General features: G+C 40.4%; 1 protein-coding gene across 4 annotated transcripts in view; it reads right to left on the bottom strand.

Moving 5' to 3' along the window:
- LOC149322622 (uncharacterized) overlaps positions 1-14,740 on the bottom strand; it is a 48,419-nt gene extending 33,679 nt beyond the window's left edge. For all 4 annotated transcript variants that reach the window (XM_089508736.1, XM_089508745.1, XM_089508755.1 and 1 more), the window contains exon 1: positions 14,405-14,740. In XM_089508736.1, the coding sequence (XP_089364862.1) occupies positions 14,405-14,740 (336 nt within the window). The remainder of the gene's footprint in view (positions 1-14,404) is intronic.
- Between the last annotated feature and the right edge of the window lie 1,771 nt (positions 14,741-16,511).

Below are 16,511 nucleotides of genomic sequence, written 5' to 3'. Positions count from 1 at the left end.
GAAGGTGAATCAGCCAATTTATGGACCATTTTACTTTCAAATGTGTTTACTTCTAATGCTGATCCATCCCATTGCTGCATTAATTGACTCAAAAAACAACAACAATGCTCATCTGTAAAAAGATTTGCCTATAAATTTTCATTTTTTAAAAATACACATTTCCTCAAAATATAAACTTGTAAATATATTTTTGCTCCACCAAACATGCATTTCAAAATGTACTTTAGGCCTTTCCTTGAGCTGAGAACTACATCAAAATGTCTGGCAAGCCTGCAACATAGTGTATAAATATATATGTTCTGATCTAAATATGAGTGGAAGTCACAGATCAGATCAGTCCAAACTGGAATTGGTTCTCAAATTTTTCTCTCTGTGTGATGCTTATGTCTGGAAGTGATTTTGTGATTTTGTGGACACCGTCATCATGCTTTCCCTCTAAGTTCCTTCACATTCCTTCTTAAAACACCACCACCATCACCTTCTCTGTGGAACATTTGGTGTAGCCACTCAGTCTTCCTTATTCTCTATCAAAACAAAGCCTCCCTTAGATATAACTAAACAGGAAAGTTGTCCCCCCTCTTTGTTTCCTGTCCTTTGTTTCCACACCTATTTTGTTAAATTTCAGACTGTATGTTCCACAGGAGTGGCCTATGCTCTTCTGCCACATGAGACGAGAAGCATAATGCTGTCTGCTCACATCCGAGTTAGCAGTAGCACACCTCCTGGGGGAGGTAGCACTCCTTCTATCCAAAGTGACAGGGGGCAAGATGTCAGCAGCAGCGCCCACATTTTCCACCTGTCCATTAACTAAGAAGGATGCCATGGCAGTAATTCTCCCTCTAAAAAGGATGTAGCATTACCCAGTTGATATGCCTGAGCCAGGCATGTTGTTAGCACTACATAGGTAAGCAACTATATGTTATATCAGGCTAACTGCTACATGTTGAGTCTCCCTTATCCAGAATTTTGAAATCTGAAATATTCCAAAAACCAACACTTTTTTTCATGGGTGGCTGAGATAGTGACACCTTTGCTTTCTGATGGTTCAGTGTGCATAAATTTTGTTTTATACATCTAATTATTAAAATATTGTATAAAATTACATTCTGGCTATGTGCATAATGTATACATGAAACATAAATGAATTTTGTGTTTAGACTTGGGTCCCATTTCCAAAATATTGCATTATCTCTCTATATATAAAAATACAGATCTTCCAAAATAAAAAAAATCTAAAATCCCAAACACTTCTGGTCCCAAGCATTTTAGATGAGGAATACTCAACCAGTACCACGATATACAAGTGTGCTGCTCAAAGTGGGGGTCTGTTGACTGGTGTCATTGGTTGCCAGTCCATGGTGAGCTCCCAGGAAATTACATCAACACAGTACTAATATGACACAAATATAACACTTGTCCTTGGCATATTGATTTAAATGATTGCTTGACCACTACATCAGATAGCATGCAAGCACTAAATACATATTTTCACAGAAAGGAAAAAACAACAAGCCATAACCCATCCCTAATGGAGGAGGAATGGAATGGTGTTTTCACTGCTTCATGGAAGCCCCACAGAGATCAATGAAACCATACACCCAAAAGAACAGTAAAATAAACCACAGATGCTGAGAAGGAGGACTTGAAGTGGATTTGTTCTGCCATGTCCATTGTACTAAGAAAACAAATAATAAGCTATTATCTGTGCCAATCAAGAAATTCCAGGTTTGAAACCAAGGTAGAAAATGGAAGGGAGAGGCCAAAAAGAGGCAATAGTTCTAATTTTTATCAGGAGTTTTGATATACTATGCTTTTCTCAAGCACAGAATAATTAGGTTTGATTTCTATAAAACAAATATTTACAGCCTGAGATCAATAACTAGCAGTACTAGTGTTGTTGAGTCATATCTGTTGATAAAGGGACAACCTATGGTAATCCCTAGCAGAAAAATCTTCAGAAGCTAAAATGGTACATGGAGTCCTCACAAAAAAGCAGCTGTGTGTGTGAGCAAATGAGTCAGAGTCAGCGCTCATCAACAGCAGTGGAGGTAAACCTTTTTCCTTTTGAGGTTACTGCAGCTGCAATCCAATAACAGGCCAATGTGACAAGATGTGACTGCAGCAACGAGAACAACAACATTGCCATATAGGTACTCTCCTTCCCCAAGTTTCTCTCTATCAGCTTCATAGCTGAGAGAGAGAGAGAGAGAGAGAGCAGAATGGAGAAAATAGTATTAATACTCCAGAACAGGGGCAGAAAAGGGTATGTGGCCTGGAGAAAAGTCATGGGCTGGAGATTCCTCTGCCTGATCAGACACTGACTCTTTTTGGACATCCCATTGTTAACATGGAGCCCTGGTGGCGCAGTGGTTAAATGCCTGTACTGCAGCCATTCACTCGAAACCACAAGGTTGCGAGTTCAAGACCAGCAAAAGGGCCCAAGCTTGACTCAGGCTTGCATCCTTCCGAGGTCGCTAAAATGAGTACCCAGATTGTTGGGGGCAAATTAGCTTACTTGCTAATTAGCTTACTTGCTGTTCACCGCTATGATCTTTGGAATAGCGGTATATAAATAAAACAAATTATTATTATTATTAATTATTTCCTTCCGTTTTCATTCACCTCGTTCAGTGCACTATTGCTAACCTCAGACTGATCTTAAAGGCAATAGCACAGGTTAAAAACCTTTATGCATTTATGCAGTTTTTTGGAACTATAAATTATACCTCCAAAAGTACAACAGGTTTCTCCATGAGAACCACGTGATTAAATGCTTCCTAACACATATGGTTTGAAGATAAGTGAGAAGCATCTTCCCCAAGGGGACAGTGCAAAAAAACCTCTGAATCTAGGGCCTGTTACAGACTGCCAAAATAAAGCTGCTTCGGGTCTCTTTGGAGCTATGCTATTTAAATGATGCATGGGTCCTAAGAGTCCGGAGGTCGCGCCAAAGCCACACTCCATTCCTAAGCACCAGAGTGCAGCTTTGGTGCAGCTTCCGGAGTCTTTGGATGCATGCATCATTTAAACAGCATGCCTCCAAAGAGACCCGAAGCAGCTTTATTTTGGCAGTCTGTAACAGGCCTAGGTGAACATGCATACTTTCCCCAACAGACATAGGAACTGTGCTAAGGAATGAAACACTCTCTCTTTTAAGAGTTGTTTTGGAGCCATCTCATTATAGGATTAAAGAAGGAAAAAGAAAGGAGGAGAGACTAAAGCTTGATTCAGACAGTCCTTTGTGGGTGAGAACCCATCATCTGTGGCCTCTGGCCACACAAGGATTGTGAGCATGAGTGCAACCTGTGCTGCAACTGGAAAGTATGGTAATTGTGGTGAAAGCATGTCTAACTGTGCAGCTGAATATTACTGATGACTGTAGTCAATCTGCAGTGAGTTTATAAATGGCTGCTATTCCACAAATAGCAGCCCTAAATCTATCTTGGCATGTCATGGCTAATTTGAAATTGCTTCCAATATGGTGGTTGGCTTAACACAGAACATTGCTGGGAGGGAAGGAATGGACTCACTTCTTGAATATTCCCTGAATTTTACTTTTTCAAACAAGAGAAATAAAACATAAAATAAAATAAAAAAGAAATTATTTGAGTCATGAATGATCCATAGCCATGGATTCTCAAACATAGGTATAATAGTTGCTGAAGTGGGGAATAAAACGTGTGGACCAATATTACTTTATGGACATCATGTGGGGGGGGGGGGGGGGAAGAAGGGATAGGCACCCACAATTCTACTTTCCGACTCACTGAAGAGGACCACCCTCATGCCAGCTCTCTGGACAAGCAGTTGTGGTGGGAGCTTTAAAGTTATTGTCCAAGGTCCTGAACATTATCCCAAAAGTAGGTTCAGCACCTTGGATAGTTTCTTTAAAGTTCAAAGAAAAGCCAGAAATGGATCTACGTTTCCCTACTGACATCAGCACCACCAACTGCCACTGCTGTGAAGGAAGAGACTCAGTTGCCTCTGACAGACTTTTTTTTTTTTTTTTTGCACTGTAGTTTGGAGAAGGGAAGAACCTGGAGTTTCTCCTGTTTTTGATTTCCATCTCCAAACTGCACTGAAACTGAAAAGAGACCTCAAGTCTTCCCCTCAGTGTTTGCTCAAGGGCTTGAGAGAGAGAAAAGAGATCTTTGTCTCACCTGCACACCAGTTTGGATAAAGATCAGAAGCAGTGGGAGAAACTCTGCTGTCCCTCCCCCCCACATCTCAAGATCTCTCTGGAAAGGGCTTGGTAGAGAGAGATTGGTATTCTTTTTCACTTGCACAACATAAGAAATAGCTGGATTTTCTCTTTCTGTATTAGTCAAAGCTCCCTTTACGTGAGACAAAACTTTGCCTCTCCCTTCCTCATTCTTTGAGAGAGAGGCAGAATGTCGGTCCTCTCAGTTATTCTTCTTACTCATTTGCCATTTAATAGGCCACCTTAAAACATAAAGGTAAAAGCCTTCCCCTTCAAGGTGCGTTACAAGAAAACATCAACAACACTAAACCAAAGCCAGGGATAATCACTAATGAGTGTCAACCATATAAGATCAGCCCCCACCCATAAGAGCAGTAATAAATTAAACGTATTTCCATCAAGTAGCCCAGGGAAATGGGACTGGATGCATTCCAGTCAGTAAAACACTGCATAGGCATTGGACCACTGCTAGCAATCCCTCTCTCCAGTCCAAACCAATCTAATGGTTCTCAAGGATTACAATAGAAGCGAAGCCTGCATGTTGTCCAAGGTCCTGAAGGATATGAAGGGGATATGAAGAAGCAGTGTGAGAAATGCCACTTGTCACTGGATTTTTCCATATCACAGTGTTAATAGGAGAAACCCCGTTTCTCTTGGAAGGCCTCTCCCTATGATGGAGGAATGAGAATATAGTAAAGCATACACAGACACACAGGTTGAGTCTCCATATTCAAAATGCTTGGGATCAGAAGTGGTTTGGATTTTTTTTTTTAATTTTGGAATATTTGGATACACATAATGAGATATCTTGGAGAAATCTAAACCATGAAATTCATTTATAGCTCTGATAGCCAATAATAATAATAATAATAATAATAATAATAATAATAATTTATGCTTTCTATATACATTATACACATAGCCTGAAGTTAATTGTATACACAATTTCTTGATGATTATGTGCATGAAACAAAGTTTGTGTACACTGAACCATCAGAAAGCAGAGGTCAAAATAGTTTTGCACTTTTGGAATATTTCTGATTTTAGAATTCCAGATAAGAGAAACTCAATCTGCATGTGTGAGTGAGAGAGAGAAAGAGAGAGAGTGGGGGGGGGGGGGGATCCCATTCCATTGCCAGAATTTCACAGCCATGGTTTTAAATAACCTCCTATTAACTTCTTACAGCTGTATCACCACATGTTGAGATGCTCATGGGAAAGGATTGTAATGGTTACATGGAATTCATCTTGTATTTGCGTCTTGAAGCCCATTGCAAAACTTTCTGAATATGGGTTATCTGTGGCATAAAATGAGCAAACTTCAGGCTGAATTCAACATGTTAACAGTGGCTTTTCACCACAACTGAAGGTGCTTCCAGCGCAGAGATATAAATCTTTACTTATCTTGTTCTCACAGGCAAGAATGAAGAATTTCAAGCTTTCTCTTCACTGGGCAAGATTACAAGAGATTACAAGAGATTAAGGGAGATTTTGCTTGTGATTATTTGCATGTCATTTTATTTGCACAAAAACCTTATTATTATTATTATTATTATTATTATTATTATTATTATTATTTTGCACAAAAAGGGTGCTAGATAGAACTGTGCAAATATAGACCTGGTCACTGCTATAACCTGAACTTCCTGGTTCAGATTGAATCCAGGAACACATCCAAGGTTCAGACCTGTGTCTTCGGCAGGCATATAATCCCATTCAGCACAGCCTGAATTTCTATTCCCTGAGCTGCTTTTTAATTGACCAGAAGCACCTGTGTCTTATCTGAAATGAGCTTCAGTTTGTTCACTTTCATCCTGTCCATTAGTGATTACAGGCCCTGGTTTAGGACTGAAACAATTTCAATGGGTTGCGGTGGAAAGCAGTCATAGTGTTGGGTATCATCTGCATAATGATGGCACAAAACCTCCCCAAATATGAATGCTGGATTTCAGTCCTCCCCTGAAAATTGTAGGCCTTGGGTAGGCTTGCATTGAAAGATGCCTATCCAACCAATGTTTAAACACCTCCAATCCACCACCCTTGAAGTAATCTATTCCGCCATGGAACAGTTCTTACAGTAAAGAAGCCCTTCCTAATGTTTCACTGGAACCTCTTCTTATAATTTGAATCAACTCTTTTGTCTGAACAACAAAAAGATATCATATTATGTAATCAGATTCATTGGCAATACTCCTATTGATTCCAATTGAAAAACTGTGGTACATGCTTAACAAAATTCTAGAGAAAAGAAACCAGCATTCCCATAAATCTCAATGCAAACTTCATAGGTAAGTTTTCATTAAAATTCTCTCCATTCCTCAAACAAAGTCTGACAACTTTGATTATTGGCTTCAGCCCACATTGTTGTGATAACATGCCTGCTAACCTATGTTTAGTCATTATCTTTCTAAAGATCATCTGCTGCTCTTTATTCAAAGATTGCAAATGATAGACGATTCACCCCCTCTTTTGGCAACCTCTTCCTAAATTTAATTACTACCATCAGCTCTTGCTTCCAATGTTTGTTTGGAATTACCTATGAATAACCAAGGAAAGATTTTTGATAAGTTCCTTCCTGTTAATCCTATTATATGGCACCTAGAGCAAGATTATTATCCTATTGGGCAAGGCCTTGTACAAGCATGGAAAGAACACAAACTGAAAAACATCTCCCGTTAAAGAGACACGCGCAGACTTGGAGGGACTGGAGCCAACTCCAAAGCAAAACACATACAACAAAAGAAAGAAACCTCCTTGAGCCTACACCTCCATCTTAAACCACTACCTCATCCTGTATTATTCCTAACTCCATCTATAATAAAAATGCTCCTAGAACATAGACCTATCTATTTATCCCATACTTTTCTTCCCTCATTCCTCCCTTCCTACTATTCTACCCATCTTCACCCTAATCTCTCCTCCTATCTGTTCTCGTTTTGATCTCTTACCACTTTCCTTCTTCCCCTCCTTATACATCTCTCTCTCCTATCCACTCTGTACCCTTTTCTCTTTTCCTTACCTCTGTGATCTAATCCTTGCTCCAATTTCATGTATAACTGACACATTTAGTTTTATGACTGAAGTTTAAAAACTTAACATATACCAAATTGGAGCATGCACAATTTTTCCTAAATGTTATTGTTGCCGTGGCAACCGCATGGCCCTGGCAATGATCCGCAGTAAAAAGGAGCTCCAAAATGAAGCTCTTTGCTGTGACGCTGCCAAGGCACCAATTCTGCCTTGTGGCATCATGGTTATGTGATGCACACGCCACCCTGTTTGGACGTGGCATGCGTGTGACATAATCTATATGTGTGCTGTGTGGACGGTGCTGCGTAATGATGGCACCATCCACACAAACAATCCGGAGATTGTACTGAGCCTATATTAAGCATATATGTGAGAAAGGGAGTGCATAAGTCCTCTTCTCATATGGAATGTCAAAAACCCTGTAAAATTAGGGTTTCCAATTGTGTAGAAATCCTCCAGGCACAAACAGGTTTCTCTTCTTCAGAATCCTATTCTGCTTATGGAGTGATGACAAGATCTGCATCTGCACTGCAGAAATAATGCATCTTGATGTTGCTTTATATGGCTAAATGGCTCCATCCCATGGAATCCTGGGATTTGTAGTTTGTTGTGGTACCATAGCCCTCTGAAAGAGAAGGCTAAATATCTCATAAAACTGGAAATCCCATACAGAATTGCACCGCATTGTGCCATGGCACTTAAAGCCATGTCTAGCTGCGTTATTTCTGCAGTGCAGATTATACCCAAGGGGATTCCTCTCTGTGCATGTTTAGTTGATCTATTACTAGATAATACAGTGTGTGAATAGGATTAATGTGATGTCCTAATCCTTAAAATGGTCAAAATCCATAGCTGGTGCTGCATGTGGTTCTCAACACTGTTTTGTTCCTCACAGCTCCTAATCCAAAGAGGGTGAATAACCTTGCCAGGGTTTTCTTGGTAAAATGTATTTAAAAATTATTCATTGCCTTCCTCTGAGGTTGAAAGAGTGGGACTTGCCCTACGTCACCCACTTCAGTCGTGGAAATTCACCTTCTCACAAATCAAGAGGATCTCTCAACACTGCATGTGTGTTGTGTGCCTTCAAGTTGTTTCCTGCTTATGGCGACCCCAAGGCAAAATTATCATGGGGTTTTCTTGGCAAGATTTGTTCAAAGGAGGTTTGCCATTGCCTTCCCCTGAGGCTGAGGCAGTGTAACTTGCCCAAGGTTACCCAGTGGGTTTCATCCCTGAGTGGGGAATCTATCATTGGTCTTCAGCGCAACACTCATACTACTACACCATGCTGGCTCTCCTCTCTACACTGCTTAACATGAAAAACAAAAAACAAACAAACAGATTTTATCAAAATGAGGAGTGAACGTTTGGCCATTTACCATTGGGGAAGGGAAAGTTGACATTTCTGACAATCATGCATGACCTCAAGAACACCAAAGGGAGAAAAGTGGGCCCCGGACTCACCAAAAGTGGTTAACTCTGTGATCTAATTCTTGCTCAAATTTCATATATAACTGACACATTTAGTTTTATGCTTGGAGTTTAAAAACTTAACATACAGTATAGCAAATTGGAGCATGCAAAATTCTTCCTAAATACTATTGGGAGCCATCAAATCTGCCTTGTGTGCAGTCATTGTTCTATTGTAGGCCAAAATTCAGTTTTGGCTAGTAGAGGGCTTTTTTGAGCTATGGAGAAGGACCCATTTTGAGCTTGGCTACTGGAGATCTGGAGGAAACTGAAGTGAATTAGAACTGGAAAGATGCTGGGGATCAAATGCTGGAAGTCATGTATGCAAGACATGTGCTTCTAATTATTTTCATCCTGTAAAGTTGAAATACTGTGTAAAATGGCTAGTACAACATTAAGGCTGCAGAAATCATGTTACCGGTTCATCCTGGAGATGGAAGAAAATTTTTCAACATATATATGGATACAATGAATTTAAGCGGCACCCCCAGTTTGGTATGGTAACACTGTTGTATTGCACTGTAGCTGAAGCATACCATGCCATTTGTTAATATAGCAAGCAATGTTTAGCATTGGATCATAAAGTGATTAGAGGAAATAATGTCTTTTTTCCCTCCAACAACTTTATTAAATGTTTGGAGTTAGAATGCTCAGTTTACATACTGAGAACTGTACAGTCAGCTTTTCATTTGATAGAAAGATAAGATGCAAAGATAATAATCAGGTGTTGTTGTTTGCCATCAAGTTTGGGCCAGAATAGACAGGCCAAACAAAGTGGCTTCTGGCCACACTAAAGGCATGCTGATGAAATGATACATGCCTCCAAAGTGGCTGGAAGCCATGCTGAAGTCTTTAGGACTGGAGCAAAAAGGAGCCGGGGATAGTCTGATTTCAGGTGGTGCCAGTTGGCCCCTGGATCCATGGCCCACCTTGGGAGTAGACTGTATGGACAGCAGGGTTCTGACCCACTTCTGGCTGGAGCAGACTCAGGCCACTCTTTCGTACTCATCTGTTCCGCCTCTTTAGCTTATGGGGACCCTATGAATGAAATATCTCCAAGATCCCTGGTCATTGATTGCCCTACTCTGGTCTTACAAACTGAAGGTTATGGCTTCCTTATAACAATCAGATAAACAGCTTAGCAAATAGAATGAATTCAGAGATATTGCCATGTTCACCTGGAATATCATGCAAAGGAATCTTGCAGCACTTTTGAGACTGTGTGAAGGAAGCTGTAGCATGAGCTTTTGTTGCCTTGGTCTACTTCACTCCATGCATCTGAGAAAGTAGACCAAGTGTACAAAAGCTCAGTTAGTCTCAAAAGTGCTGCAAGATCCCTTTGCATACAAATAGAATTAAGGTTGACTTGCCACAAGTCATCAAGGCTCATTTGGACAAGATCTCCCTCCAAACCCAATACTTAAAATAGTTCCAGAGACACCCAGCCAAATAGGTACAAATACATTGTGTGAACTGGTCACAACTGGAAGATGGAGTGGTTCTACAATCATGGAAATGGATATCCACTGTATCAGTGATTGTCTTCTTCAGCTAATGTGTTTCCTTGTTCCACAAGAAATTATTGTGCAAACTGGCCTTCAGGCAACAGGATGATGAATTTTCTACCTAGGTTCACCAAATGACAGGTTATAAGGAATGATAAACACAAAATTAGCCACATTGATTACTGAGAGCAAAACAAGACGGAAACCTACAGGCAGTTAATGTCTTAATTTGATAAAGATCATGAGGATCAACTGAAGTTGTACAAAAGTGTGCTTTTAATACTCCCAAACTATTTATCTAGGCTTAATTGTAGACATCACAGTCACAACATTACCTGGCTGGTGTTTTTGGATTTCTATTCTCCTCCTGTAAAATATTTTTAGATACACACACACACCGGACTTTCACAAGGTCACTAGAGGGTTTCCAAAGACAAAGACATTGTCGACTGCTGGATAATTATTTTATTATGATGGATGTACATCTTTTGCAATTGCTACAGCAGCAGCTGGGTGCATCATTTGCTCATCTCATCAGTGAGGGTTTTTTTTTAATGCCTAAATTGATGTCATTTTGTGAGAGTCCCTGAGCACAGTTTAAAAACTACCCTGAAGAGGACCATTATGGTTCCTAGTGTTCCAGGAAATTTTAAACAAGTACAGCCTTAGCTCCAAAATAAACTTTTAAAGCATGCATGATTACATTGTCAAGACTGGCATTTGAAAAGACTAGATCAAAATTTCTTTGCCTTGTATCTATCTTGCATTTTAATACACAGAGCAGAACATGTCTGCACAATCATCTATTTGCATATCATAAACATTGGGTGTAGTATTCACGTAACTGGGATATAGAAACTGTCTCCTAAAATTATGAGACAGTGATACCAATGTGTGCGTGTAACACTTCACTTTAAAATTTAGGATTGGCACTTGCTGCCCACACTAGACATCTCTGTGAAGCAATCCTGCAGGAAATTATCATCTGTTTACAGAACATGAGGGCTTTGCAGCAACCTGTCTTGTGCAGTCAAACTGTTGTGCTTTGAAAACAATCTTTTGTCTTCCTTGTGGGTTTGCTCTACACCTCATCACAGGAGAGACTGTGTATTATCACAGTGACATCTCCACTTCGAATGTCTAAAGGCTTTCACTCCAGTAAAATCTAAAGGTGTGTGTGTCTCTCTGACCAGTCTATGCTAGTCATTCATTTCTTTTTCTCTGTTTAAAGCATCAAACACAATAAGAATGTAACTAGATCTTTGCTTCACTTCATAAGGTGACACATGCTATCTGCCAAAGACCTCACTGGCCACAATGAACAAATCGTTATGCAGAACATGAAGGAACAATGGTGATATTTGAAAAATTCTGGTGGCTGTCAGTCCATGTTCATCCTAAATCCAGCCTTGATTTGGCCTTTCAAATCCATTACTGGCCCAGGACTTTCATATATGAAAGACCACATCTCTAAACACAAAACAGCCCATCAGCAATGATCTTCACTGGAAGTCATTCTGTAGGCATAGACCCCTTCTGGTTTTAAACAGGTTGTGTCTAAGAGAGAGACAAGGGATAGAGAGAGAGCAAGATTGTAGGGTAGAGGGACTTTTCAATGGTAGCAACCAAATTATAGAAAGCCCATTTTGCTCAGTACTTTCATTGCATCTCTTGGCATCAAATTCTTACTTGTTGCATTGGTTTGGTCACAACTCCCTTTTAACTGGATTAATGTTTCAATGGCTGGTCTGTTTTATTGACATTGTTCTTTATCTGATGTTTCTGTTTGGGTGATCATAATGATGATGACGCCAATGCCGATATTGTTTTATTCCTAGCTGCCCTGGGGTTTTTGGAAAAATACAGAATGCAATTATCAGGATAGACAATAGACGAAAGAAAATTCTGGATTGTACCACAGGCTACAGGTGTGATGTGCATGCCATGTTTATAAACAGCAAACATAAACAGTTTCCTTTATGTAGTAATACAAGAGCCAATATGGTGTAATGATTTGAATGTGGGAAGAGAACACTGGGAGACCAGGATTCAAATCCCTGCATGGCCATTAAAATCCACTGGGTGACCTAAGCAAGTCACACTCTCTTGACCTCAGAAGAAGCCAAGGGCAAACTCACTCCAAACAAATCTTGGCAATAAATCCCCGTGATAAGCTCACTTTAGGGTCATACATCACTTGAAGGCACACAACAACAACATGTAGTAACCTAGACCATATGAAATGTGTCTATACTACAACTTTATTTGTGATGTGCTAGAGTTTTGCTTCTGTACACAACAGTGATGAAACTATTTTCTTGGGCACACACTGGAGCATACGACACTCCACCACAATACGGAATGGCACAGCCTAGAATTCTATTCTCTCAGTGGGTCACCTTAACTGTTGTGTTTATTTTAAGCATTTATATAAACTCTGCAACTGGAAAGGCTGACAGAGCAACTGAGTGATCAATAAGCACAAGGCAGTTCCTGCCCCTAGGCTCACAATCTAGAAATGCACGACACAAAGGGAAGGAGGGATGGGGAAGGAAAAGAAAAACAGGAAAAATCATGCACCAGCCCCACTGCAAAACTGGAATCTTGCTCTGCATAGTGGTTTGTTGGTTTGTTTTTAATCTTGTTGCAACACTGGCAGATGAAAAGGTATGGGAAGAGGGAAGGGTAACTTATATTCAACCAATGCTAGATTCTTGCACCTTTCTGGCATAGAAAAATTACAGGTGGCAGTAATAATAATAATTTAAAATAGGAAAGACAGACACAACACTCATTCAGGGATGTGGCATATTAGCTTACAAGAGCATTCAGATTTGAATTGAATAAGTGCTCTATAGCATCTTCAGAATGATTAAAAATCCAGCAACGTTTGGTAGGGCAAAACAAAAACCATTCAAGGGACTGCTATGGTGTAAGGGAAAGGTTGGTTCTCACCAGCAAAATCATATTTATTTCTTAATAAATTCTTAGGATGTATGTTCAACTGACATTAAACTTGTTTAGCTATTATTACCTCCTCCCAAGGACTCCTGAGATCCTGTTTGCATGGTTAGAAGAGGCATTAGTTGTTCTGAAGGAATCACCTGAATCCTCTACAAACTATAGGCCAAAAAGGACATGACAGCTGAATTGATATGATAAACATCATGTAAATGTGTAGCATAGGCTATATTCTTGAGGATGGGTATCCAGTGGACAGCCTTGGAGAAGAATTTCATCACTATTCTAACTGATTTTCCCCCATCCAGATATGATGCAATTTCCCCTCCAGTTGGCATGCCAATTGCTTTTTCACTTCTATGTGGGATGGGCCTCTGTGAATAACATAGTCACATTGTCAACAGTGCCTGTAACGTTATTTGTGAATCACATGTGACACAATTCTCTTCCTTATAACTACAATTTTTCATCCCCTGCCCCCAATGGTGTTTTTCTTCTGTACCATGTCAGTGTAGAAGTTTTTAGGTAGCCCTTGTAAGACTGCGCCTGTCTGTCTTCCTGTTTGCAGAACTTGTTTTGCCATTGAGGCTACATTCTTTCCTGAACTGAAGAGCCTACAACTGTTTTTATCTTATTTAAAGGCCAGGCATTGTAGTGAATGAATACAACAGATTCCCTACATCACACAGAGCAAGGATACCACCCCCCATACATACATTACCTGAAGACGGGATATTTTCCAATTGTCTGAGTCTGCCATCACACTGAAGACATAAAGCATTCTATCGTCACTTTGACTGCCATGCTTCAATGCTATGGAATTCTGGGATCTGTAGTTTTGTGAGATATTTAGTTTTCCCTCTCAGAGAGCTCTGGTGTCTTAATAAACTACAGATCCCTGAATTCAATAACATTGAGCCATAAAAGTATAAGTTGTGTCAAACTGCTCTATTTCTGCAGTGTAGCAGAATTAGACTCCTAACCAATATGGATTTAGCACTAGAAATAAAATCCAATTTTTTAAAAAAATACACTAAAAGGCTAGCATCAAGGCTGGCCATGTCTGGAGCAGAACATCTAAAAAGTGAAACAGCAAGAGCAATTCTGATGATGTGAAAATTATCATCCCTAAATCTTCCAGCTGAGATTCTGGATCTATGGCCGCCTCCCACATCCACAGGTCAGGCTAGGCCCAAGCCTGCTTGCACTTTGGTTAACATAAAGAGCAGCTTGATCTTACCTTCCCAATCAAGGCAGCAAATTGGTTATTGAGTGTCTTGATCTCCTCTTTCTCCTTGTTCCTGATCTCCTGGAAGGAGGGATCAATGTCCAGGTGTAGCGGAGTCAAGAGCCGTTGGTTGACCGAAATTTTGGGATAAGCGTGGCGGCTGTATCCGGTGAGGCTCGAAGAGCTGAAATTTCTCCTGCTGCTGGTATCACCACTGTTGGGGCTGTGACAGGCCCCATATCTTGAAGAAGGGGAATAGGATCGCTCTCTTCTCCTGTGACAGAAGGCTCCTGGAGAAGTCAGGGAGCTGCCACTGAGGCTGCTGAAGTCCCGGGACCGGCTAGTCATGGTGGCTATGGAGGATCTCCAGGGAGCTTTCGGCCAGCTAGCAGCGAGTGAAACAGACAACACGACACACGTTGGGAAGCAGCGTCCTTGATGCAACTCCTGTCTGTGCTGAGCTCAGTTTGGCTAATGAATTACAAACACCTGTTCTGCTATGCTCATAAAGTGAGGAGGGTGTGACGGTTGAGGTAATCCAGATCAACCTGTTGGCGTTCTCTCTCTCTCTCTCTCTCTCTCTCTCTCTCTCTCTTCCTCCTTCCCTCCTGTCTTTTGTAGTTTGTTTGTGAGGTAAGCACACATGCACGGGCACAGGCACTTGTAGGAAAAAAAGAGAAGGAAAAAAAAGAAGCAGCCCAAACCCAAAATTACTCACTAGCATCTTTTTACAGGCAACCTGAGGAGTAATTCCTTGTCCTTAAACGGCAAAAGAAAAAATCAGAAGGGGAAATGAAGTAACATATTGGTTGAATAAAGGATCCACACTGGAACATTAGACCCTAGATAAGAATATTTAGGCACATTTAGGCCTTGCTTTTTCAGTAGTGGTAAGACCAAGGTGGATCAGAAGGTTTGTATAGTAAAATCATAGGGAAGGAGTGGGTAAAGTGAGGTTTGTGATCCACATGCAACTCTTGGGGCCCTTAAATGTGGCTTCTGAAGACCCCTCCACACACACACACCATTGACTCAAAAATATTTTTTCAAAACTTTTTGGGTAACTTTTTTTCTAATCCCAAATGACCCAAAATGTATACCAAAAGATAACAATTTACTTCCCCTGACCTTCCAAAGCCCACTCCCTCCCAAAACAATAAAGACATTTTTTAAATTGGCCAAAAATCAGCTAAAATGGTAACCAGAAGAGACATTGCATCACTTTGGGCACACCGAAATGTGCCAGTGTAGCCCGGTGGGTGGGAGCGAGGACCCTAGGTCCTGCACAGTTGCCCATCCCTGACATATAGCAATGAAGGAGGGAGTCTGCCTTTTCTGTTCATTCAGTTTCATACAGTTTGAACAGTAAAAGACACAGAACTGCCTTGTGTCTATTTTTGGCTAATAGTTGATCAAGGTGGTTGTAAATTCTTGTTTCAAAGAGTGAATAAAAAATACCAGGAGGGAACCCCCCCCTCCCCGCATGTTTACGAGTAAAGTGAAGCCAGGAATACATTTTAGGGCAGAGGTAGTCAACCTGCAATAACAGATGCTGTAATAACTTGATATTTGCACGTTCTAGTATAAACTCAGTTGAGTCACTTGCCTCCTGGATGTACAGAACATAATTGCCTCCTCACATTTTTCCAAATGTTGTGATGTATTTTTCAGCTTAAAAAAATGTCAGCACACATTTAAGCATGGGTATTTGAAAAGGTAATGTCAGTTTAGAAATGTGCAGGGGTAGTTGTGTTGGCCATTTAGCAAATTCAAACAACAATCCACCAAACAGTGATACCTTTATTGGCTAGCCGATACACCATCGTACTAACATCTCCATTTCCCCCCCTCCTGTTTGGTTTGTAACACTTTGCCTGATGAAGAAGCCAGTGGAGTTTCGAAAGCTTGCAACAAGTATACTGTGCATTTCGGTTGGCCAATAAAGGTATCACCGTTTGGTGGATTTTTGTTTGTGTTTAGAAATGTGTTTGTTGAGTGAACATTCAGATATCTGCCTCTGGAGAAATGTAGAAATTCATATTTTGAGGGGGAAAATATACCCTCAAATGTATATTTTAAATGTTAATTTCCTTTTGGATTTTTTTGTTTATAAAATGGA

Source organism: Sceloporus occidentalis, unplaced genomic scaffold, assembly GCF_023333645.1.
Source record: "Sceloporus occidentalis isolate IW3139 unplaced genomic scaffold, rSceOcc1.0.p SCAF_1, whole genome shotgun sequence".
In the NCBI taxonomy this organism is placed as follows: Eukaryota; Metazoa; Chordata; class Lepidosauria; order Squamata; family Phrynosomatidae; genus Sceloporus; species Sceloporus occidentalis.
This window is presented reverse-complemented; position numbering and strand designations above follow the sequence as displayed.